The 22,905-nt window shown below is 49.2% G+C and overlaps 1 protein-coding gene across 2 annotated transcripts; it reads right to left on the bottom strand.

Annotated features, from left to right (window-relative positions):
• Positions 1–246: 246 nt before the first annotated feature.
• ETV7 (ETS variant transcription factor 7) lies at positions 247–22,905 on the bottom strand. Of its 2 annotated transcripts, none has more exons than XM_032340482.1 (8): positions 22,282–22,905; positions 20,394–20,523; positions 7,814–7,999; positions 7,306–7,431; positions 5,243–5,458; positions 3,513–3,655; positions 1,522–1,622; positions 247–1,418 (listed from the first exon to the last, which is right to left on the bottom strand). In XM_032340482.1, the coding sequence occupies exons 1-8, from the start codon at positions 22,285–22,287 to the stop codon at positions 1,301–1,303; spliced, it is 1,026 nt and encodes a 341-aa protein (XP_032196373.1). In that variant the 5' UTR covers positions 22,288–22,905; the 3' UTR covers positions 247–1,300. The 2 variants fall into 2 exon arrangements, with proteins under 2 accessions (XP_032196373.1, XP_032196374.1); XM_032340483.1 differs by having other exon boundaries at positions 7,814–7,978; positions 22,282–22,900.

Here is a 22,905-nt window from a genome sequence, read left to right as displayed (position 1 = left end):
ACCAGGCTGGGGATTTCCTGACCTGCCAGAGGGTGGGGGGTGGGGGCAGGAGGCAGAGGTTTCCTCCTGCCGAGAAAGAAGATGTGAATCCAAGAAGTTCTGTTTTCAATGAAGTAAAAATATCCCCCTCCCTTTCACCTGCAAACCTTACTGGAAGGGTTACAGGGCAGAGGCTCTGATCCCCTGGCAAGGCCCCAGCCACTCCTGGGGCGCTGGGGAGAAAAGAAGAGAAGCTGAACGCAGATTCAGTTGAGTTTGTGGCATGTTTTTGGTGAACACAGACTAAGTGGTGCCTACAGAGCAGGCACATGCTAAGCACGTCACCAATGTTGTCTTACGGAGATTTCTAGCAATCCTGTGAGGTCAGGTTGGGAACAGCATCTACATTTTACAGAGAAGCCTGAAGTTCTGGAGAGAGACAACAACCTGCCCAAGGTCATGTGGCAGGTGTGGGTAGGAGACGACAGGTTCAGGAGGCAGAGGCACTCTCGGCTGGGTCAGAGTCACAGCGTCACCAAAGGACTGAAAACAGGAAAGAAGGTTGGGCTAAGGGAGGCGAACCATTCACCAGAGATGCTGAGGGCAAAGAGGCAGGGCCATGGCCTTGGCTTGAGAAGGGCCCCAGAGTCACTAAAGGCCCCAGAGACACACAGAATCACTAACACCAACCGACCAGCCAAGGAACAGAGCTGTGTTCTGAAGAGACATCCCAGCTCTGCAAGCCTTGCCTCTGTTTCCCCATCTTTAATCCTTGGGGGTTTGGTGTGTGAATGGAATGAGATAAAATATGGGCAGGACCCTTAGTAAGAGGCCTGGTACACAGGGGTCACTTCAATGTCAGTTAGCGTTGTTAGATGTTATTACTAAGACTGATAGGTCCCTCTTACAAAAGAGGAAGGAGCTAAGGCTTGGTGAGGGGCCTCTGCTACCTTCTTCTGTAAGCTGAAGGAGCTGAGTTGGAGACTCTTTCAGTGCCCAGCGACCACTCCCAAGCTGGGCAGGTAGCAAGGGGTAGGGCAGGGAGAGAGTTCACTCCCACGCCCCACTGAGCCCCAGGGCTGCCTTACTCAAGAACGATGTCCCCCACAGTGTCCAGAATGTAAAACCTCCCAGTTCTCAGCCTTCCGGTTGCCCAGGCAGCTTTGAGGTCTGAGACAACGGTGATGATCCTGTGAGTGCAAAACCCATTGGGGATCCCTGCTGCTCTGTGAGGAAGGCAGAGACGACCATGCAGCTAGCTGCCATCAAGGGATACTCAGTTTCTGTCCATCAGTGCTTGGTGCCCAGAATCCACCTGACCTCACGGAGAGACTTCCAGCATCTTCTCCTTGAAATCCATCCTGTCCTGCTCCTGGCTCTCTGGCTGCTCCAGGCGGCTGTCCTCGTCCTGGCTGACCTTGCTGGGTGTCTTCAGAAATCTGGAAGTCAAGCCCCAGTTGCAAATCAGCTCCTTCCCCAGCTGCTTCCAGCCCATCCAACACCACCACTTCCCCTTTTCACATTGGCCCCTAGGCTACTCACCTGAATAGGAGTTTCTGCCCAGGTTCTTTCTTAATGATGTTCAGCTTATAGTAGTGGCGCAAGGCACGAGACATCTTCTCATAGGTCATGTTCACCCGGTTCTAGAAGGCAAAGCAGTCCCACATCACCCTCCTCTCCCCACCCCACTCCTTCCAAGCCTCAGTTTCCACACCTGGAAAGGAGCAGGTTGGGGGGCGCCTGGGTGGCTCAGGTGGTTAAGCATTGGCTTTTGCTTTCAGGTCAGGTCATGATCTCAGGACTGGGAGATCGAGTTCCACGTCGGGCTCCACACTCAGCCGGGTATCTTCTTGGGATTCTCTCTCTCCCTCTCCTTCTGCCCCTCCCCATGGTCACTCTCACTCTCTCTCAAAAAAAGTATCTGTCTCTGTCTCCCTGCTTCCCATCCTCTACTCCCCCCATTTCTTTAAAAAAAAAAAAAAAGAAAGAAAGAAAAAGGAAAAGAAAGGAGTGGATTGAACTGGGTGGTTTCTTAACCCCTTCAGTCCAGATTGCTGTCAGCATTTCTAAGAGTCTTTTGAGTTTGGAAGGAGAAAGGCAGGGGAAGGATGGAGGAGAAATAATGAGCACTACCTACTGGGTTGAGAACCATGGGGCAGGAGCAGGAGTAAATCAGCTATTGCTTTTACTTTAAAAAAAAATTTGTTTTAAAAAGATCTTATTTATTTATTTGAGAGAGAGTGAGCACAAGCAGGAGGGGCGGTGCAGAGGGAGAAATAAACTCCATGCTGAGCAGGGAGCCTGATGTGGGGCTCGATTCCAGTATCTCGAGATCTTGACCTGAGCTGAAGGCAGACGCTTAACCAACTGAATGACCCTAGCACCCTTCACGCATTGGTTTTAAATAGCAAATGTCACCCGGAGCAACAAATACATATATATTTAGTTGAAAACACAGTCAGAGAGACAGCAGGGGAAGGGGAGCACAGCAGTAGGAGGAAATCACCATGAGCTGTATGACTTTCGCTAAGTCATTTTATCTTTTCTCTCTCTGAGGGGTGAACAGTGCAGAGTAAGGGCAAAGAGGCTGGGCTTTAGTGTCACCGTAAGCCCCAGCTCTGCCATTTGGCAGTTGCGGGACCTTGGATAAGTTTCCTTGCCTCTCTGCATCCGTTTCCCTGGCGTCCAAATGAGGATAAGACCATTCATCTTGCAGGTGCGTTGTGAGGGTTAAATTAGCTAAACCCTGCGAGCACTTAGCACAGTGCTCGGCATGTAGCATATGCTCATTAAATGGAATTGCTGCTCTCTGGGCCTCAGTTTCCCTCCCTGTACTACATGGGGACTGAACCAGGTGAACACATGCAGCTTTGAGTCACTTACATCCTTCCAGCCACCAATACCCTGAGAGGCAACAAGAGGGGGCACCATGGGGCTGCGTGGGTGGCACAGTTGGTTGAGAGTCCAACTCTTGATTTCCTCCCCAGTCGTGATCTTGGCGTAGGGAGATCAAACTCCAAGTGGAGTTTGCTTTTCTTCTTCTCCCTCGCCCTCTGCCCCTCCCACCACAAATCAATCCATCCATCCATCAACCAACCAATCTTTAAAATAGGGTAGAGCCCAGAGCCACACAAGACCTGAGACCTGGGTTTCTACCCCAGCTCTCTCCAGGAAACTAGGAAACCGGTCTCCTCATCTGGCCCAACTGCCCCACAGCACATATTGCACAATTCAAGTAAAAACGCTTTGAGAATCTCAAGTGCTAAGCAAAAGTGGATTTGAGTGAGTAGATGGCAAGACCCCTGAGTTTCAGGGACAGTCCCCATCCTTCAGAAGTAACATCCTGTTGTCCCCCAGGATCTCCCAGAATAAATTGATCCCAACACTCCTGGAGCTGCTAGGGAAGCTTGGGATGCCCTCCCCTCCCCAGTCAGTTGAGGACCATCCCCTAGAGCTGACGGGTCCACTCTGAACCCCTGCTCTGTCCTCTTCTGGATGTGTGGAGGCCACCCCGCCTGCTGGCTGCGGTTTACCTTATGGTTTCCCCAGAGTCTGGCAAGCCCGTTTGGATCCACAACTCTGAAGATCTTGGCATTCTTGTCTTCCCACCGGATGTAGGGCTCGTACCTGGGGTCAGAGAGCAGCTGGTACACATAATCCCACAGCAGCCGGCAGTCTGCAATTGAGCACAGGGGTGTAGACAGAGCTTTCCTGGAGCCATGAGGACAGGCATTAGGAAGGTTCTCTGGCGCTCTCTAGGCTAGGGCCCAGGCATGCAATGGGATGGTCAAGACGACAGCTTCAACAGGACCAGTCACGTGTGGGGGCTCATTGCCTCATTTATTCCCCATAACTTCAGGAAGTGGTTACCTTTATCCCCAGGAAGATGATGGAATGGGCTCAGAGAGGTATGGACAGATTCCCCAGTCACCGAAGTCTCCTAGTGACACACAGACCAAGGTGTCTAACCTAGCCAACATCCTTCATGGTAGCAAGGGCAGGCAGTGGGGGTGCCAGAGGGTGGCCAGTGGCCTGCACCTGTCTCCAGATCCATCCCTTCAGCCACTTCTCCATTAAATTGGGATTATTAAATCCACCCTGTAGAACCCCCTGGGGAGAGGCCTTGAGAAAATCAACTGTGCCATCTTGGAGGGCGAGTGGCAGAGAGGGCCTGGGAGCAAGAGATTTCGTCCCCCTCCCTGAGTCTTGCAGCTGGGTCATTTCCAGCAGATTCCCTAACCTCTTCCAAGCCACAGTTTCCTTATAGGTGGTGATATGAGGATTAAGTAACATAAACTCAAAAGCCCTTGGCCCAGGGTCTGGTACAGAGTAAGTGCTCAAAGAATATTTCATTTATTTATTTATTTGAGAGAGAGAGAGAGAGAGAGGTTGCAAGTAAGCAGGGTGGGGGGTGGAGAGAAGCAGGCTCTCTGCAGGGCAGAGAGCCCGATGCAGGGCTCCATCCCAGGACCCTGAGACCATGACCTGAGCTGAAGGCAGAGGCTTAACCCACTGAGCCACCCAGGTGCCCCAAGTGCTCAAAGAATATTAAGCATCATTATTAAAAAGACCTGATATTTGTGTGTTAGTGATTCCCAGCCATTTCCAACCCAGAAGCTAGGCTTCCGCCCCTTCTGTGGTGTCTTAGAACAAACCACCCCTTGGCGGTAGTTGAGCAGGCGATTTATCTGTCAGTCTGTCTGGTGGCCTTTAATCAACCCTTTACTGATGAATGTAGAGTGGAATTGTGTCACCTGCTTAGAGTTCAGGCTTTGGAGCCAGACTTCCTGGGGTCACACCGCAGCTCTGCCACTTACTGCTGTGAGATTGATCCTGGGGGAGTCACTTAACCTCTCCTTGCCTCATTTTCATTCCTATAAAATGGGTCTAACACAAACCTCCAAAAGCTGGTGTGGGATTAAATAAAGTTCTCAGAATCACACCCAGCACCCAGTAAGCACCCAACCATTTAAAAAGAAATAAATAAAAATTCGAAGGAGAAGAGTATGCCATGCTAATCTCACGGACTATGACTGGCTTCACTGTCCCTGCCCTGGAGAAAGGGTGGGCTTGGCGACCTTGGACAGCACTGCCTGCTGCGGCCAGATTGTGGCCGGCATACAGACAGTCACCCTATATCCCCCAACCACCCAGCACAGACTCATTCTCAAGCTGAAAACAGCCCTCCTCCCTGCCACCCACCCCCGGGACTTGGCCTCAGCACACCTCCCTCTGGGCCAGGGGTACATGGTCTCCTACTCACCAGCAATCCTGCCATCGATGGGGGCCTGTGGCACGGTGGGGAAGGAGCAGGCTGCCTTAGCCCTGCAGCCCAGCTCTGCACAGTGTGATACGTTGAGGGACTCCTCCCTGCTAAGGGGCCACTTGGCCAGGGGACTTGAGTTGCTGGCCAGCCCCAGGTGTGATGGCTGCTGCAGGATATTGCTTCGGGAAGCCAACGGAAGTGGCCCAGTTCCCTCTGTAAGCAGGTAAGTACCACTGATTATGTGGGCCCAGAGCCTCCCCCAGCCCAGACCCCTTAACGGCATGACTGGGAGCCCTGTGGGCAGCACTTCGAATGCTCTTCCTCCATCCAGTTCCAAGCTGGAAGGTCAGGGAGACACAGAGAGCAAGGGTGAGGGCCAGATAGCCCAGGTGCTAACCCCAGCTCCCAGACAAGTAACTCAATCTCTCAAATCTATTCCCTCATCAGTAAAATGTTTGCAAAGCCAAGGGATGACAGAACCAGGTCCAGAATCCAGATGCCTTGTACCTCAGTCCTATGTCCTCTCTATGCACCCAAAAAATATTTATTGAGTACCTTCTGTGAGCTGGCAATGTTCTAAAAACCTTGAGGACATACCACTGAACTGAAAAACAGAGCCCCTGCTGTCATGGAGCTTGTATTGTAGCAGTGGGGGAGTTGGCGGGGGACGGTGGTTGGAAAGGGAGAGAGATGATCAAAATAAAAAAGGAAATAGAAACAGTATACAATATGAGGGGGGATGGAATAAAACGTTATAAGGCGGATGGGAAAGCCTGGGAAAGACAGAGGTACATAATGGTACAGGAAGGTCTCACTGAAGTGTTAACATCTAGCAGACATGTGAAGGAAGTAGAGAAGTGAGCTATGTGCGTATCTAAAGGAGGGAATTCCTGATGGAGAGAGCAGAGGCCCTGAGGCAAGAGTGTCTCTGGCTTGTTCAATAAAGAAGCCACTGTGGGTAGACCAGCATGAGCAAGCGGGAGTGGGGTGGGAGAGGACAGAGGAAGACAGGAGGTCATTGTAAGGACTGTGGCTTTGACTCTGAGTGTAATGGGATCCATCGGAAGATTTTGAGCATAGAAGTGACAGAATCTGACTTATGGATCTCTCTAGCTCCTCTGTTGTGAATGTCAAGAGTGAAAACAAGGACACCAATGCTGGTGTCTAGAGGTGATAGGGCCTGAGCCAGGGGCAGCAGTGGAGGTGTGTGAAGTGGGTGGGTTCTGGGTAGATTTTGAGGATACAGTCAATAGGACTTGTTGATGGTCGGGATTTGAGCTGGAGATAAAGCAAGCAATCAAAGGTGATGTCCAACATTTTGGCCAGAGCAACTGGGAGGATGATGTTGCAGTTTGCTGAGATGAGGAAGACTGGAAGAGGAGTGTGGCTGTGGGGAGGGGCCGTGGGGCAGGAATCAGGTGTTTGTTTTAGGAGATTTTAGGTTCAGATGCCCATTAGACATCTGAGGTGTAGGGTAGGCAGTGTGGGGTGTGAGAATCTAGAATTCACAGAGATCTGGGCATATGTAGGGATCATTAGTACTAGATGGTATTTAAAACCCTAGGTCTGAGTCCAGATACAGAAAAGCCCCCCAAGCCGTGGGGTACCCCAACACTGAGAAATAGGGAAGAAAAAGAGAAGCCAGAAAGTGAGAAGGAGTGACTGGAGTGTTCTGGAAACCCAGGCAAGAGTTTGAGGGGAGGGGGAATGACCCACTAGGTTGTAGGCCATGGTAATAGATAAGGAATGATGGTGGATGGGGACATCCCCAAGTTCAGGCTGCTAGAATCCCTAATAAGGACAATTTCGACGGGGAGATCAGGAGAAGAGGAAATGCTTTGCTGGAGAAGAGAGCAGAGAAATGAGGAGACAGGAGGAGGAGGGCTGCTGAGAGAGTCACAGGGGCCAGGGTGAGGGCGAAGGAGGCAGGGCAGAGGGGAGCTGGGAGCTCAGCCCACACAGCTGCTTCTTCCCTTAGGTTTCCTAGAGAAAGCCTTGCCATCCTTCCCAGTGAGGCCAACTTGGGGGAGAGTCCCAGAGCTCGGAGAAGAGCTCCTCACCTTCCAGGAGGCAGGGGCAGCACTGAGTGGACACCTTGTGCCTGAAGGCCCCTCCAGAAAAGGGTCCACACACCAGGGCTTGCCTCTGGGTCTTGATGTACTGGAGCAGCTCATAGAGGACGTCACCTAGGAGTGGAGGAAGGGAGCAAGTCAGTCACCTGACTCTGGGGTGATGGCTGGGGGTCAGTCACAAGCTTCGTGCTGATGAGATGAGAAGTGGCAGAGTTGAAGTAGGTAGAGAAGACAAGAGCCATGGGGAAGTGGAGGGGAAATGACAGCAGGACATACCTCTGGGTCTCTGCAAACAACAGCCAAACAGATTCCTTTACTGCAGGCCTGCTCTTGCAAGGAATGACCAGGCAAACATTTATGGAAATGGGGACATCTGCCATGCTGAGACGTGAGCATGCCCCTCCAACCAATGCATCCATCTCCCTCCATCTCCCTCCTGGGCCTACCTGGGTTTCCATCAGAACATTTTAGAGGGAATCCAGTGAGTTCCTCTGACCTGAACCAGGTGCACGGAGCCGGAAGTCATCCTTGGTGAGAATGCAGAGGGCTCGGCCGTTCATCTCAAACCCATGCTCCCCAGAGCACTGCAGAGAGTACTCCTGCTCAGCCCAGCGCAGCCAGTACAACACATCCTCCCTGCTCCAGAGTGCTGGCTGGATGCCTGCAACCACAGGGACAGGGACTGGGAGAGAGAACAGGGCAGAGGCAGGAGCTCTCCCCACAACAGTCACTCATTCTTCCACTTCAGGCCCTCTCTGGAATGTCACCTCCTCCAAGAAACCCACCCAGAATGCTACATCTGCACCAATGCTGTCCTCTCCTGTCTCCCTCTTGGTTACCATGTTCTGTTCTTTTCCTTCCTGGCAACTGATTTCCTTTTCATTGCACTTCACATAGTTATAAGTTCAAGTTTATGTTCATCATTATATATGCATTATGTATGTGTTCACTTATTTTAGTTTTGGTACCCCAGCCTGTTTTCCAATTCTTAATTCAACACATATTTACTGAACTGTTCCATGCCAGGCACCAGGCTGGATGCACGGGGACACATTGGTATATGTGTTCAGCACCAAGGACAGCACCTGGACCACAAGCTGTGCTCCATGGTTTGAATGATTAACAGTCCTGTGAAGAAGGCATGGTATTTTGTTACTGTTTTCCCAATGAGTTAGCTGAGGCTCCCAGAAGCTGACTACTACCCGGTCACACGGGCAGCATGAGGTACAGCCAGGTCCAGAATCCAGGTCCCTCTGGCTGCCGTATTCTTCTGCTCTGTTGTGCCAGCTCAGGTCTGGGTTTGCTCAGGGAACAGCCCAGAGGACAAAGAAGTCTCCTGCACTCATTTCCAGCTTGTGTGTTCTTGTCTCTGGCAATACCCAGACAAGGAGCTGCTTTCTTTTATTCCTCCTCCTTACATGTCTACTCTGCTTGGACCTCTTATGCTCCTAATGCCAGTTATTTACCTCCCTAATCTGTGTTGTGTTTAACCAGGCCACCTTGTGACTCTTGTGGGCCCGTGTCTTCAGAGGCCCTTCCTCACCTAAAATATACTTAAAATTTTATTTTATGACTGCATTGGAGAAAGATGAGTGTATTGTTATATGTGAAAACATTTTATTTAAAAAATTTTAAATTTATTGTTTTTAAATAACATATAATGTATTATTAGCCCCAGGGATGCAGGTCTGTGAATCACCAGGTTTACACACTTCACAGCACTCACCTTAGTACATACCCTCCCCAATGTCCATAACCCAACCACGTTCTCCCTAGTAAAAACACTTTCTTCTGCCTAAAAGTTCAGTTTTTTTCTCTTGACTTCAAAAGAAATCAGAACTTTTTTGTGGGACCCTAAAAGTGTTAGGGCCCCCAGCCCTGTGCCCACCATGATGGCAGCCTGGTGCTTTGCTTTATGTGGTGTGTCTCCTTCCAAGAACGCTTCAGCCCTGTCAGGATCCTGTGTCACAGTGGGAGGAGGCTGGGGCTCATCAGGGCTGGTGCAATGGGCAGCAAAACTGAGGCAGGGGAGATACCTGTCCAAGGCCACACTTATGCAGTGACAAAGACTAAACCACCCTGTGACTGTCTTGGTCAGCAAAAGAAATAAAACTTGCTTTCATGTTTACAAAAAGAAGAAGAAGAAGAAGAAGGAGGAGGAGGAGGAGGAAAAGAGGGGGAGGGGGAAGAGGAGGGGGAGGGAAAGAGAAAAAGGAAGAAAAAAAGAAAGAAAGGAAAAAGAAAAGAAAAAGTACAAGTGTATTACCCATTTGTCATCAATTCAGCCAATATCTAAGAAGCATGGGCCATGTGCCAGGCACTGTGCCCCTGCTGTGGACCTGGCACAGAGTGAGGCTGGCAGGAGGGTATATCCAATGACTATCTAATGACAATTCTGCTCAGCCACATGGAGGGAAAGGACCCTGGGCTCCAAACATAGAAGGCAGAGCAACACAGCCCAGTTTGGGAGGAAGGAGAGGTTCCCCTTAACTTTCTTTGGGGACCTAAGAATGAAAAATGAAGAAGAAGAAATTTCTGAAACTAACCAATAAAGTATTTAAGGGGGAAGAAAAGAACAGAGGTGACAACTGGCCTTCATGTACTACATACCACAAAGCCACATCATCAAGATCTGATGATATTACTGAGACTGATAAATATCAGGGAAAAAGATGGAGCCCAGAAATATGTGCACATGCGCGTGGGTGTAAATTTAATACACAATAGGGGTTTTAATTCAGTGGAAAAGGATAGTGAATTTGAGCTATGTTAAAACCACAACTGTTTTTTTTTTTTTTTTCCCAAGCTGGAAAAAAAATATATCTGGACCTTCACCGGTATCCACTTAGAAAAATCAGTTCCAGATGGGATTAAGGCTTAATGAATAGAACAATAGAAACCTCAACAGAAATCGTGAGCACCTGGGTGGCTCATTCCATTAAGCATCTGACTTGGGCTCAGGGCATGATCCCAGGGTCCTGGGATTGAGTCCAATGTCAGGTTCCCTGCTCAGTAGGGAGCCTCCCTCTCCCTCTCCCTCTGCTGCTCCCCTGCTTGTAGTATCTCACTTTCTCTCTGTCTGTCTGTCTCTTTCTCTTATTATGTCAAACAATAAAATCTTAAAACAAAAAAAGAAGAAAAATAAAAGCTTTTTTAAAAAAAGTGGAAACAGGAAACCCACATGCATTAAACAAGGGTCGAGTGGGGGACCTCAAACCTCAACCAAGACGGGAAACTCAGAGGCTGTTACATAAGTGGAAGATGACTTGACTATATTAAGTTTTGTACGTGTGGTAAAAGAGACCATAAACGAAACTAAAAGAGAGCAGAATAAAAGGAAATATTTGCATCATAGATGACAGATGAAGGGCTAATGTCTATCATGGTAAAGAGCATCTCCAAATGGCTTCTTTTTTTTTTTCCAAGACAAAACGTTTTACCAGCAATTTACAGTGAAGCAGGATTTCTCAGCCACAGAACTACTGGCGTTTTGCTTTGATCATTCCTTGCTGTGGGGGCTGTCCTGAACTTTGTGGAATGTTCCCCAGCATCCCTGGCCTCTGGGCACTAGATGTGAGCAGCAAACACACACACACACACACACACACACACACACACACCCCAATAAGATGTGACGACCCAAAATGTCTGCAGACGTCGCCACATGTCCCCAGGGGAGAGGAGCAAAACTGCCTCCGGTTGAGCATCTCTGCAGCAGAACAAATCCACTAATAAACATGTGGCAAAACGTGACACCTCACCAGTCAGGGAGAGACACAATCAGAGAATGAGAAAGCATTTTTTTAATGATAACACCTACCTCTGGCAGGAAGACAGAGAAAAGGACACCTTGCTGGTGGAGAGAGGAATTTAGAGCCTCCGTGGGAGATCAGCCCAGTGATTGCAGAAGGGCCTGAGACACAAAAGCTGAGCAGTGTGAAAGCTAGAAACCACCCAATAGATAGCGAGATTCAGAAGTGTCAGGGGCGGGCCCCTTGGCCAGCCAGGGCCGTTGGGGCTTACGAGCCCATGGGCCATTGCATTTTTGTGGCATTGCCTTTTTCACAGTATTTGGGACTGTCGGCCTGAAAATTTAAGACTATGATTCCTGAGTCAGAGGAGTACACGGGCCTGTTTGGCCAGAGGGTGGGGATGGATTCCACACCCTCCCCAGCCATCCTACCTCCCTGGAAACACTAGAACTACATAAAGAGAAACCATAAACTTGGCAGACAGTATCAACCACAGATGTGGTCCTGCTACCCAGTCCAGAGACATGGGCTGAGGATGTCCCAAGCTGCCTGTGACAGACTCTGAGATCACACAGTAGAATTTGAAAATGAAGCCTGCTATTGCCCCGGAGTGAGATTTAGTTTTTCTCTCATTACCTCTGGTTCACGCCTATCCTCGCCTTTCATCCCTTTGCTGCTGGCACCTCCAGTCCAGTAAGTACGGAAAAGGGACCTTCCTGTTCCTCGTGTTTTAAAGAATACTAGGGGCATAAAGGGCCTTCCAATTAGGATTTGAGCCCCCAGGGAAGGATCAAATTCCAAGCAGTGGATCAGCCACCTAGCTCAGGGCCAAATCTCCAACCCCAGGCTCTGGGTCCCCAGCTCAGCCCCTTGCTGGCCAAGTCACCTACAAACCATTCAACCTCTCTGAGCCTCCATTTCCTCCTCTGTGAAATGGGATAACATTTCACTGCCTGGCGGGGCTGCCGTGCTGTTTGAAGGGCAGGATGGAGCAGGGGTTAGGAGCCCAGGCTACATACTGTGCAATCCAGCATCACCTAAGAGCCATGGTGGGAATGCAACCACCAGAAGACATGTATGCGAATGTCCCCAGTGGCTGTGGTCATAATAGAAAAGAAGTGGAAACATTCCAAATACACATCAGTCTGAGAACGGACAATCACGTTGTGATGTTTCCATGCAATGGAAAACAGAGAGTACAAAACACTGCTACTCAGGACACATGGCTTAAAGCTCACTGATACTCTGCTGAAGGAAAGAAGCCAGACATAAAAATGCCATCAAGAACAGATGCTGATATAGGGGGAGAAATCAGAAGAGCAGTCACCCTTGGCCACTTGGAGGGGAATGGACTGGAAAGAGGGACAAGGAAACTTGCTGGGGCACTGGAAATGGTCTAGTGATGATCTCAGTGGTAGCTGTACAGGTGTGTCCACGTTTGTACACTTGAGATCTGAACACAGGACCGTATGTAAATCATCCCTAAAGGAAAAGGAGAAACGTACAACAAAAAGGATCGATGATGGTGGCAGGCCAGCTGGAAACTGGCAAAACGACTGTGTTTCAGTGTTCTCATCGGCAAATCGAGGGTTGATGGAATACAGTACCAGCGACATGGGGCTGTCATCAGGATTCTACGGAATAACCAATGTAAAGACTAGGGTCTGGCACGCGGTCTGCGCCTTCCAACACAAGTAGAGCTCTTGAAGTTAGCCGAGGTGACATGAGCAAAAAGCTTGGCAAATGGCCTCCCACACCTAAGAGCTCCATAATTGCTGGCAAGTGTTATCTAAGGCATCCACTATCCGTCCCCCCCAGACATCTTTCTGACCCTGTCTGGTATGAGCCTAATGGAGTCTCCCCTTACCAGTCTGACCACCCCTCAGGGGCTTTGCCTAGGCTCCTCCCTCTCTTGGCTGTGATCCATGGTATTTTCAGTTCCTCACATCAACCATCTTTGTGTCTCAAGACTCCAGCCTGATATCACCTTACTCTCCCAGCTCCAACCACATGATCACTGGGGATTTCCAGCTCAACTGCTTCCTGGCTTCTGGAACAGGTCTGGACAGAGTCCCCAGCTGGGGAGGCTGGAGAGACTGTGGGTCCAAGACACTGCTGGAGGGTTTGTGTATTTCCCTGAAGAGTCAGCACTACCTTCCACCCACCCCCAAGAGTAAGGCAAAGCCTCCCCTCCCCATCCTGGGCCACATGACCCTCCGCTGTGTTTATCACTGGGCATCTTGCTTAAGCAGTCACTGTATCCCCCGTTAGAACGTCAGCTCCATGACCACAGACTTTGCCAGTCCCAGTCACTGCTATCTCTCCAACACCTACAGCAATGCCTGGCACATAGTAGATTCTCAATAAATATAAACTGTCTAAATGAGTGAGGTGAAAGACCTCTAGGCATCCTGACCAGCTTCCAATCTCACCCAAACCAGGTCTCTCTTTCCATGGCATCCCTTTCACTCTCTTGCTCAAGAAACTGACATGGCTCTCAACTATGAACTTCAGCAAGTCAAAACTCCTCTGTCTTGATTTTAAGATGCCCTCAAGCTGCCCCTCCCCTCCTGAGCAAAGATATTTCCCAGCTACTCCTCACCATACCCCTGCAGTTTGCTGGATAGAGTGACCTCTAGAATGACAGAGCTGGACAAATCATGAGCAACCAAATCCAGAACCAACAGCTGGTTTCTACCTTCCTGGCAGGGTTCACAGGAAGAATACAAGAAACTGTAAAGTGCTTGGCCAGTCTGATAAAAATGGGAGTTGCCGTCATCCCACACCGGAGGCTGTTGCTCAGAGAGAGTGACAGCTGTAGGGTCTGAGGTACCCGAGTTTGAATCCCAGCCCCACCATTTTACTGGAGGCTGACTATGGACAAGATCATTCTCCCTGCTGTAAGACCAGTGTTCACATCTGTTAGGCGGGGATAATAAGAATCTACTTTCTAGGCCCATTTAAGTGTATTTAACCACAGTAAACACAATATGCCCAGCACAATGACTGAGCAAGAGTAAGAACTCAACAAATGATATGTATTATGATTACCAACATCCTCACTGATGAAGCCTGACTGAAAACAGAGGGAGCAGCTTGTTTCTATGCTATGATTGCTGTAGCTTGTCCTTGGCTTATTGAGGGTCACTGTCTGTCCAGGGTCTTCAAATCCATCACCCCATTGTTTGCCTGACTTTCTCAGCTTATATGGCCTTTCTTGGTAATCACACTCAGCTTTATGGTCACCAGACATTGGGCCAGGGCTACTGCAAACAGTTGTGTTGTGTCCTACACAAAGGCACCATTGGAGGGAAAGGATGGGAGGGTATGGATGGTATGGCTTCCTCAGAAAGGAGAGGTCTTTTTAATCAGCACAAAGATGCACATGGTCTATCCCTGACCGTGAATTCAGGAAGGAGGCGGTTCTTCGTTGTCAGATCATGGGGTTTTGGAATCTCCCATCTGTGTGTTGTTTGCCACATTCTCTTTCATTGGCAGGTGGCAACATCACTGTGAATACTCAAAGCTTCCAGAACATTCCCTTTGAGCCTCCAGCCTCCCCATTTCACTCCACCCCACCTCTCTCTTGGCACCTGCATCCATCTAACTTACTGCTTCTCATATGCCTCAACCTAGGGCAGAGTTTCTCAGACCATTCTGACCTCAACCCACAGTTTAAAAAAAATGCATTCTATATCATGACCCCCACACATGTATATATAAAGAGCCCAAAGTATTCATGAAACATTTTATTTCATTTTTTAAACATACTTATTTTGACCCACTAAATTGGTTTCATTCCTTAGTAAGTCCTGACCAAAAACTGAAAAGCACTGTTAGAACACAGCTTTATAAAATGAGTCCCTCAGATGTATTTTTTTTTAAAGATTTTCTTTATTTATCAGAGAGAGCACAAGCAGGGAGAAAGGAAGGCAGAGGCAGGCACCCTGCTGAACAAGGAGCTTGATGTGGGACTTGATCCCAGGACCCTGTGGTAATGACCTGAGCCGAAGGCAGACACTTAACCAACTGGGCCACCCAGGCATCCCCCAAATGTATTTCTAGCAGTAGCAGCAGTGTCACCCAGAAGTCTACTAAAGATAGGGCTCACTAGAGGCTGTGTCCCACCCTCAAGCTACTGAATCAGAACCTGCACGTCAATAAGCCTTCAAGAGACCCGTGTACACGGGAAAATAAAGTGCCAGGGGACTCTCTGTAGATGAAGGGTGCGAACTTGAGCAGCAAGTTCATCTGTTGGAATTCCCCCAAGGGCCTTTTCCCTTGTTTGACATGGCCAGGGAGTTGCTGAGAGGTGTCATCCCTCTGCCCATGACATCTGAAAATTGCAGGTGACAATTTATGGTCTCTTTGCATGGCTTATTCACACCTGGGAGCTTTGAAAAGCAATTTCAAAAGGCAGAGACACGGGTTCCTCCTGTATCCAATGGTGGCAAGTTCAAGTTCAAGAGGGTTTTTTTGTTTTGTTTTGTTTTGTTTTTGGGCCAGAGAATGAGCTCCAGGAAAATGCAGAGTCAGGACCAAGAATTAAGTTCTCAGTGTGAGGCCCTTCTGACCATCAGCTGCACAGATGACTTTCTCATGTGGAGTCTCAGTGTCTCTGTTATCAAATGCGGCCATGCTGGTGACCAGCTCTAAACTACCTCTTCTCAAAATCCCCTGAGGTGTCCCAAGAGGTTGTATCATCTCCTCCCAGACTCCCTCCCTGGGGGACCTCAGCCCAGCTCCAAAAAGGGGTCCCAGGGGCTGGACTGCCTTCATAGCTGTGACTCATCCTGGCCTTGGGAAAACCCTCCAGGATGCAGACTGCAGGGAGAGGCCTTGTGAATCCTCTTCCGCTCTCCACTTCCAGAGAAGACATCATTGTAAGTCTCCTTGTGAGTGCAGGACATTGTGCTGGAGCCTCATGGATCCAGACCCTCCGTCTCAGCCCACGTCCTGTGACATGACTGGACAGTCATCCTCAGAGAGAACTTTGAACTACTCTAATGCACATCTTTGTCAGGCAAATAAACACGGAAATATAAGCTCTATAGGGAAATTGTTGATGTGTTCTCCTCATTGCCAGCTGACAAAGCTATAAGCAAGATTTGTTTTGTTGGAGAAATGAAATCTTGCCATTTGTGATGATATAGATGGAACTAGAGGGTATTATGCTGAGCGAAATAAGTCAATCCAAGAAAGACAATTATCATATGATCTCCCTGATATGAGGAATTTGAGAGGCAACATGGGGGCTTGGGCTTGGAGGGTAGGGAAGGAAAAAATGAAACAAGATGGGATTGGGAGAGAGACAAACTATAAGAGACTCTTGATCTAACAAAACAAACTGAGGGGTGTAGGGGTGGGGGGTGGTGGGGGGAGGGGGATAGGGAGAGAGTGGTTGCGTTGTGGACTTTGGGAACGGTATGTGCTATGGTGAGTGCTATGAAGTGTGTAAACCTGGCCATTCACAGACCTGTACCCCTGGGCTAATAATACATTATATGTTAATAAAAAATTAAAAATTAAAAAAAAAAAGAATGTGAGGTTTAGATGAGTAAACATTGCTACTGAAGGAAAAAAAAAAAAGAAAAAGATTCGTTTTGTTGGTTCACCCTCCTGCTGAGGCAAATCACCCTGATGATTAGAAGAGAAGCCAGAGGTGGAGGAGGGAATGGGATGGGCAACTGAGGATAAATGTTAGTGAGATGCCCAGCAGTGGAAACCCCATTTCAAGAAACAGGAATGACATCACCCCAGCCATCTGAAAGGTCAACCCTTTATTAGGTGTCAGCAGTTTGCTTATTTGGGATGTTGTTGAGAGGAAAATGAGTCATTTTGTATACCCTATTTTTTTTAAAAATTTTTTTCAATTTATTTATTTTCAGAAAAACAGTATTCATTATTTTTTCACCACACCCAGTGCTCCATGCAATCCGTGCCCTCTATAATACCCACCACCTGGTACCCCAACCTCCCACACCCGCTATACCCTATCTTTGAAGACTTTTAGGTATTTACTAAGGGCCAGAATTGGGTTGCCTGAATATTTTCAGAAGTAAATATGACTCATGAAACCTAAGATGAGAAGCATAGAAAATGCTACTTGGGCATGCCCATGGTCCTTGGCTTTCACCTCTACTCTCTGAAGGCCGCCAAATGCCAAATGTCAGCCCCTGACTTTGCACCTGACTTAGCCAATGCAAAGGGCGATGTGGAAAGCTGGAGAGGAATGGGAAAGTGGGGATGAAGCCAAGCCAAGCCCTGGCTGGGTTTGGCTCAGCTTCACCCCAAAGGAGGGGTCTTCTCAATTTGCAGTGGAGTCAATGGAAGCAGCCTCACCCTAGGGCGAATGAAGAACCTGCTTCCTTACCCTGGGGCTGGGTGGAATCAGGGTATACTCTCTCTGCCCCCCAGAGGTCCCCATTGGGAGTGAGCTCCAGTTGCCCGCAGTGCTACAATTTAAAAATTTTAAAAAAGATTTTAGGGTCACCTGGGTGGCTCAGTGGGTTAAAGCCTCTGCCTTCTGCTCAGGTCATGATCCCAGGGGCCTGGGATCGAGTCCTGCATCGGGCTCTCTGCTCAGTGGGGAGCCTGCTTCCCCCTCTCTCTATCTGCCTCTCTGCCTACTTGTGATCTCTGTCTGCCAAATAAATAAATACAATCTTAAAAAAGAAGATTGTATTTATTTATTTATTTATTATTTAGTTTTTTATTGAGAACCTGCATGCAAGTGGAGAGAGTTCCAGGCAGACTCTGCACTGAGTATAGAGCCCAACACAGGGCAGAGATCCCACAACCCTGAGATCATGACCTGAGCTGAAACCAAGAGTCAGACACAACCCACTGAGTCACCCATGGGCCCCTACAATTTAAATTTAAATTAGATTTCCTTCTCTCTTCTATGGGGAAGTATTTCAGGGTCTGCTTCTGGAGAAATCTAACCAAAGTCAATAGGATTAGTATCTAAGGAGTTCTAAATAGATCACATGACCCTGCTCCCGGAACTGAGTAACCAGGGAACCAACTGGCTGAAGAGGAGAGGAAGTTCTTGTCACTAGAAATGGGCAGGAGGGCCTGGTAACCATCTCAGAGGGGCCCCATCAAAGGAGGCTTCAAAAAATTAAAAGGCTGGCATAATTGCATTTACCAAGGTGATGACTACATTTTCTAAATCCCCACTCCTCCTCCTGTACCCTCTTACCCAGTAACCTTGAGCTAGGCACCCAGTGGCAGGGAGGTCACTGACCTGGGCAGAACACAATCTTCTGGCCCTCAATTTCCTTATTTGGAATATGAGTGAATTACCCAAGGCAGCATCTAGGTTCTCTATCAGTGTTGACATCCTAGGACTTGGTGTGCCAATTATGGAAGTAGACTTTGAATATAGGGGAGGCCATAGGAGGTAATCTGGAGGGCCTTGTGGGACCTGCAAAGAATTCCATCCCTCTCTGAGAATCGGTGTCCTCAGCTGCCATAAGATGACATCAAATGTCCTTCTAAGCAGTAACACCCAGGGTCTTTAGGTCCAGCCCCAAAGTCCCATTTTCCCTCATCACCGTGGCTTGGGTTGGAAACAGAGCCCAAATCCTACCCTCCTACCGATGTAACCATTGCCAAATATCTTTTTAGAACATCCCTGAGCTTCAAGCTACCAGTCAGGTTTGGCATTTGGTCAAAACAAAGGAACAGAGGTTCTTTGTAGAGCTCCTTGCTCCTCTCCCTAGATCCCACAGCTACTTCCCTCCACCACAGTTCTGAGGCATAAGGGTCTCCTTCACACTCTGTGGCTTTCTCATATCCATGAATCCCCATCTTCCCACAGGCTCTGTTCCTCATTAAAGAATGCCAGGCTATGGAGAGGAGAGGCAAAGGCATTTGGGGGCAACCTGGTCTTCCCAAGGCCTATGAAGCCATACCCAACATTCTGCTCAACCCAGTTGGTGGCTGAAAAAGAAGGTCAAGGCCAGGATATCAGAAGGATGTGAAATCAATTAGGCAGTGTTCCAGCCACTGGGTGAGCCTAGCAAGAAGTGGCCTGGATGCTTCCAAGCCCAGATCACAGGTACCTGCCAACGCTGCCCCAAGAGCCCCACCCACTTTAAGACCTCCCACTGGCAGGCAGCTTGCTACCTAGCCTATGATTCCTGTGGCTTAGGAAGTATGTTGAAAACTCTCTTAGAAGACTATCAGCAGGACCAAGGTTTGGCCTTAGCATGGAGAGCCCACGTGCTCTTGAGCCTTAGCTCTCCCACCTCTCAGCTCTGGCAGTTGAAATATAGGCATAAATACATGAATCTATGGCCTGTTCTCTGGTTATGAGCTTCCTCGGGCAAGAGCATAACTTAGGAAAATGAAATAAAAAGATATGGCTAGTTGGTTTCTTGTGGTGCTCTTTGAGTTGATTTGATTGTTCTACATATTCCTTTTTTTTTTTTTTAAAGATTTTATTTATTTATTTGACAGAGAAGGAGAGAGCACAAGCAGAGTGAGCAGCCAGCAGAGGGAGAGGGAGAAGCAGGCTTCCCCTTGAGCAGGGAACCCCACGTGGGACTCGATCCTAGGACCCTGCGCTCATGACCTGAGCCAAAGGCAGATGCTCAACTGACTGAGCCACCCATACTCCCTGTTCTACGTATCCCTATGCTTCCCCACCACTTGCCAATTTTTGACAATACATATATGTAACTTTTGAAACAATAACAGTTAAACGTAATTATTTAAAAGAGAGTTCTACATACACAGAATTTTTGTTCACTGTTTAACTCCATCTGACTATCTCATTGGAAGGAGTGTCCCCAACTCCTTGTCTTTAGATTGGAAGAGATCCTATAGCTCATTTGATCCCAACCCTCTTACTAATGAGGAGACTGCCTGCCCTGCCCTCACCCTCGGCCATGGTAACCACATTCCCCACTGTGAGCGTTCAGGTTTCCCTCTTCTGATTTCCTCATCAATGAAAAGTTAAAGAAAACCCAGCAAAGACATAGGAGATGGAGGGAAGGTAGTTCCTCAAGTAAGAAGTTCATGGGTCACATTTATGTCCTTTAAAAACATCATTCTGGGCCGCCTGGGGGTATTAGTGTGTTAAGCATCAGACTCTTGATTTCTGCTCAAGTCATGATCTCAAGGTCATGAGATCCAGCCCCAAATCATAGGGCTCCACACTCAGTGGGCAGTGAGACTGCTTGAGATTCTCTCTCTCCTCCTATCCTTCCGCCCTTTCCCTCCCCTGCTCGCTCTCTCAAATAAATAAATAAATCTTAAAAAAAAAAAAAAGAAAAGAAAAAGAAAACATCAGCCTTTTTCCTCCTCTCTACTCACGGAGTCTTCCTGGTAGCTTGCAGATTCCCCCTTCACCCAGCAAGTTCATTCTAGCTTCACATCTGGCCTGGGTGCCCGGGGGTGGTGTGGCTGCCTCCGGCCTCACGGAAGAGCTGGCCAGTGATCCCTCCTAGAAAGAGAAAAAACCAGGTCAGTCAAAAACAAGCCCTCCCAGTGAAGGCTCCATCATCCTTAAATGTATTAAGAATTTTTCTTAAAGGGAAAGAGCATCCGTCTCTGCATCTATCTTAAAGGTAGGAATCAGGTGGGGGCACCTGGGTGGCTCAATCAGTTAAGTGACTGCCTTTGGGTCAGGTCATGATGCCAGGTCGTGGGATCCAGAACCATGTAGGGCTCTTGCTCAGCAGGGAGTCAGCTTCTCCCTCTGCCTCTGTTTCTCTCCCCTGTGCTCATGCTCTCTCTCTCTCTCTCAAATAAATAAATAAATAAGAAATTAAAAAAAATTTCAAGGTAGAAACCGTGTATGTCTTCAGATTGATAACTTCAACATTTTGTACAGAGTGGACACATGATAAATTTCATTTTTCTGATTCAAGTTCTTCATGCATGTGCCTCACCCCACAGAAGGCTCCCTGCCAAGATTCTACTTGTAAGCTGGAAACCCAAGAGCCTAAGAATAGTCACTGGGACCTTGGTGAGAGGACACAAGGAACCTGAGGGGCCAGGATACAGAGACCTTAAGTCAGAAATAAATAAACCAACAAGTAAATGCTGTTTTCAAGGAAGAAAAAGGAAGGGTACATTTCTGAATCCCAAGGTCCCACCAAGGGAAGCCTGTATCTTTACAACTTTACCACCAGCTTAGCCTCAGAGATGATATGGTTCATGCTTCAGGACGGAGGGATGAAAAAAGTGATAGGAGTAACCTTGGGGTTTATGCCCAGCCACAGGTGCCAGCCCGTGAAAAGTAAAAGTGAAACCAGTCCCAGCAAGTCATTTTCTCAAACTAGAATCTTCAAGAGAATTACATTAATCTCTCGATGTCCGAGGACGGCAGCCTGCAGTGAAAGACTGGGGGTCTGGAACCACAAAACAGAGGAGGATTTAACACATTTTGGGGGTAGTTCTCACCATGTTTCTGGCTGACCCCCACCACAACACCCCCCCAATGCTGTATCCCAGGTAACCCAGCTTCAGAGGCTGCGGCCTGAGAGCAGCGCATGCCCAGTCAGAGAAGAGTCTAAGGTTTCACACTTGCAGGAAGCCCCTTGTGGACCCTTCTACCCTCTTCCAAGCATGAGAACCGGCCAATTCCGGGGTTTTCACTACCTGGGAAATGTGAGCCTGGGAGCTACTGAGAGAGCTCTGGGCTTCAGCATGAAAGCAGGGGCGAGGTCTGATAAAAATATGGATTTGGATTGGAATCTTCTTCTTGGAGAGAGGAGGTGGAGAAAGGCTTTGGAGGTGGGAAGGGTCCCCGCTCTGGGGCGGTTCTGAGCCTGCTGGGGAAATATGACAAATGGAGAAGGAATTCTAAGAAGTGGGGGCCCCTCTGTGGTGGCATTTGCCAGCGGTTCGGGTCTGGTTTGCGCAGGAACTTGCAGGGACGTCACAACTGGATGATGGTAGGGGTGAGGAGGAGGTAAGGAGGGGCAGTATATAACATTGGGCGGGGGGGGGGGGGGGGGGGGGGAGGAGAGGGTAGAGGGAGCTTCGGAAGAGAGACAGTGAGGCCGGAGGTGAGTGAGAAGGGAGGGCTGGTGAAGGATGAATGGTGAGGTTTGGGAATGCGTTTGAAAGTGAGATTCCAGCCATGAAAAAGTTCTGATAACATGAGTACAGAAACAGAGGTGGTGGAGGAGGGGTTGGGGGAGGGGGCGGCGAAGGGTTAGGGTGCGCTCGGCGGGTTCCTCCGCCAGGCTCTTACCTGCATTACAGGTGGAGGTGAGAGAGCTCCCGCCGTGAGTCGTGAGCGCTTCCCTGGCCGCGGCCCCTCGGCGCGCTGAGCCCCTTCTTCCCTCGCCCCTTAACTGGGTCCCCAAAACTGGAAGGTCGCGTAGGAGGAAATCTCTTTCGAGAAGTGCCCTCGGGTTCCCCGGGCCAGGAAGGTCTCAGAGCGCTGCGGTAATCGCTATCCTTCCGGGAAACGAAAACGAAAGAGCGGGATCCGGCTTCCACTCCCGCCCCGGCCGGCTCCAGGGAGGGCAGGCGCCGGGCCCTGCGGGAGCGCAGCGGCGGGGACTCTCGGCTCACCAGCCAGGAGGCCTCGGTCCCGCTCGCAGCCTCCCGCTAGAGGACGGCCCCTCTGGCAGCCTGGCCCTGGCTCCCAGGCGCACGGAGCTGAGATTCTGCGGAATCTGGGGAGCCGAGGGAACCCCTGGTCCTGGGGTCAGGACAGCAACAGACCAACTTCATGTCATTCCTGTGTGTCTCCGCATTTGGATGGGAGGGGACCTCTTAGGTTGTCCGCCTGGAACAGGTGGCCTCTCCCCTTCCTGGCCCTGACCCCAGCCCGGCCTGCCCTTGGGCCCTACCATCCCAGCAGCGCCCC

The sequence above is a fragment of the Mustela erminea genome, chromosome 4 (assembly GCF_009829155.1).
Source record: "Mustela erminea isolate mMusErm1 chromosome 4, mMusErm1.Pri, whole genome shotgun sequence".
In the NCBI taxonomy this organism is placed as follows: domain Eukaryota; kingdom Metazoa; phylum Chordata; class Mammalia; order Carnivora; family Mustelidae; genus Mustela; species Mustela erminea.
This window is presented reverse-complemented; position numbering and strand designations above follow the sequence as displayed.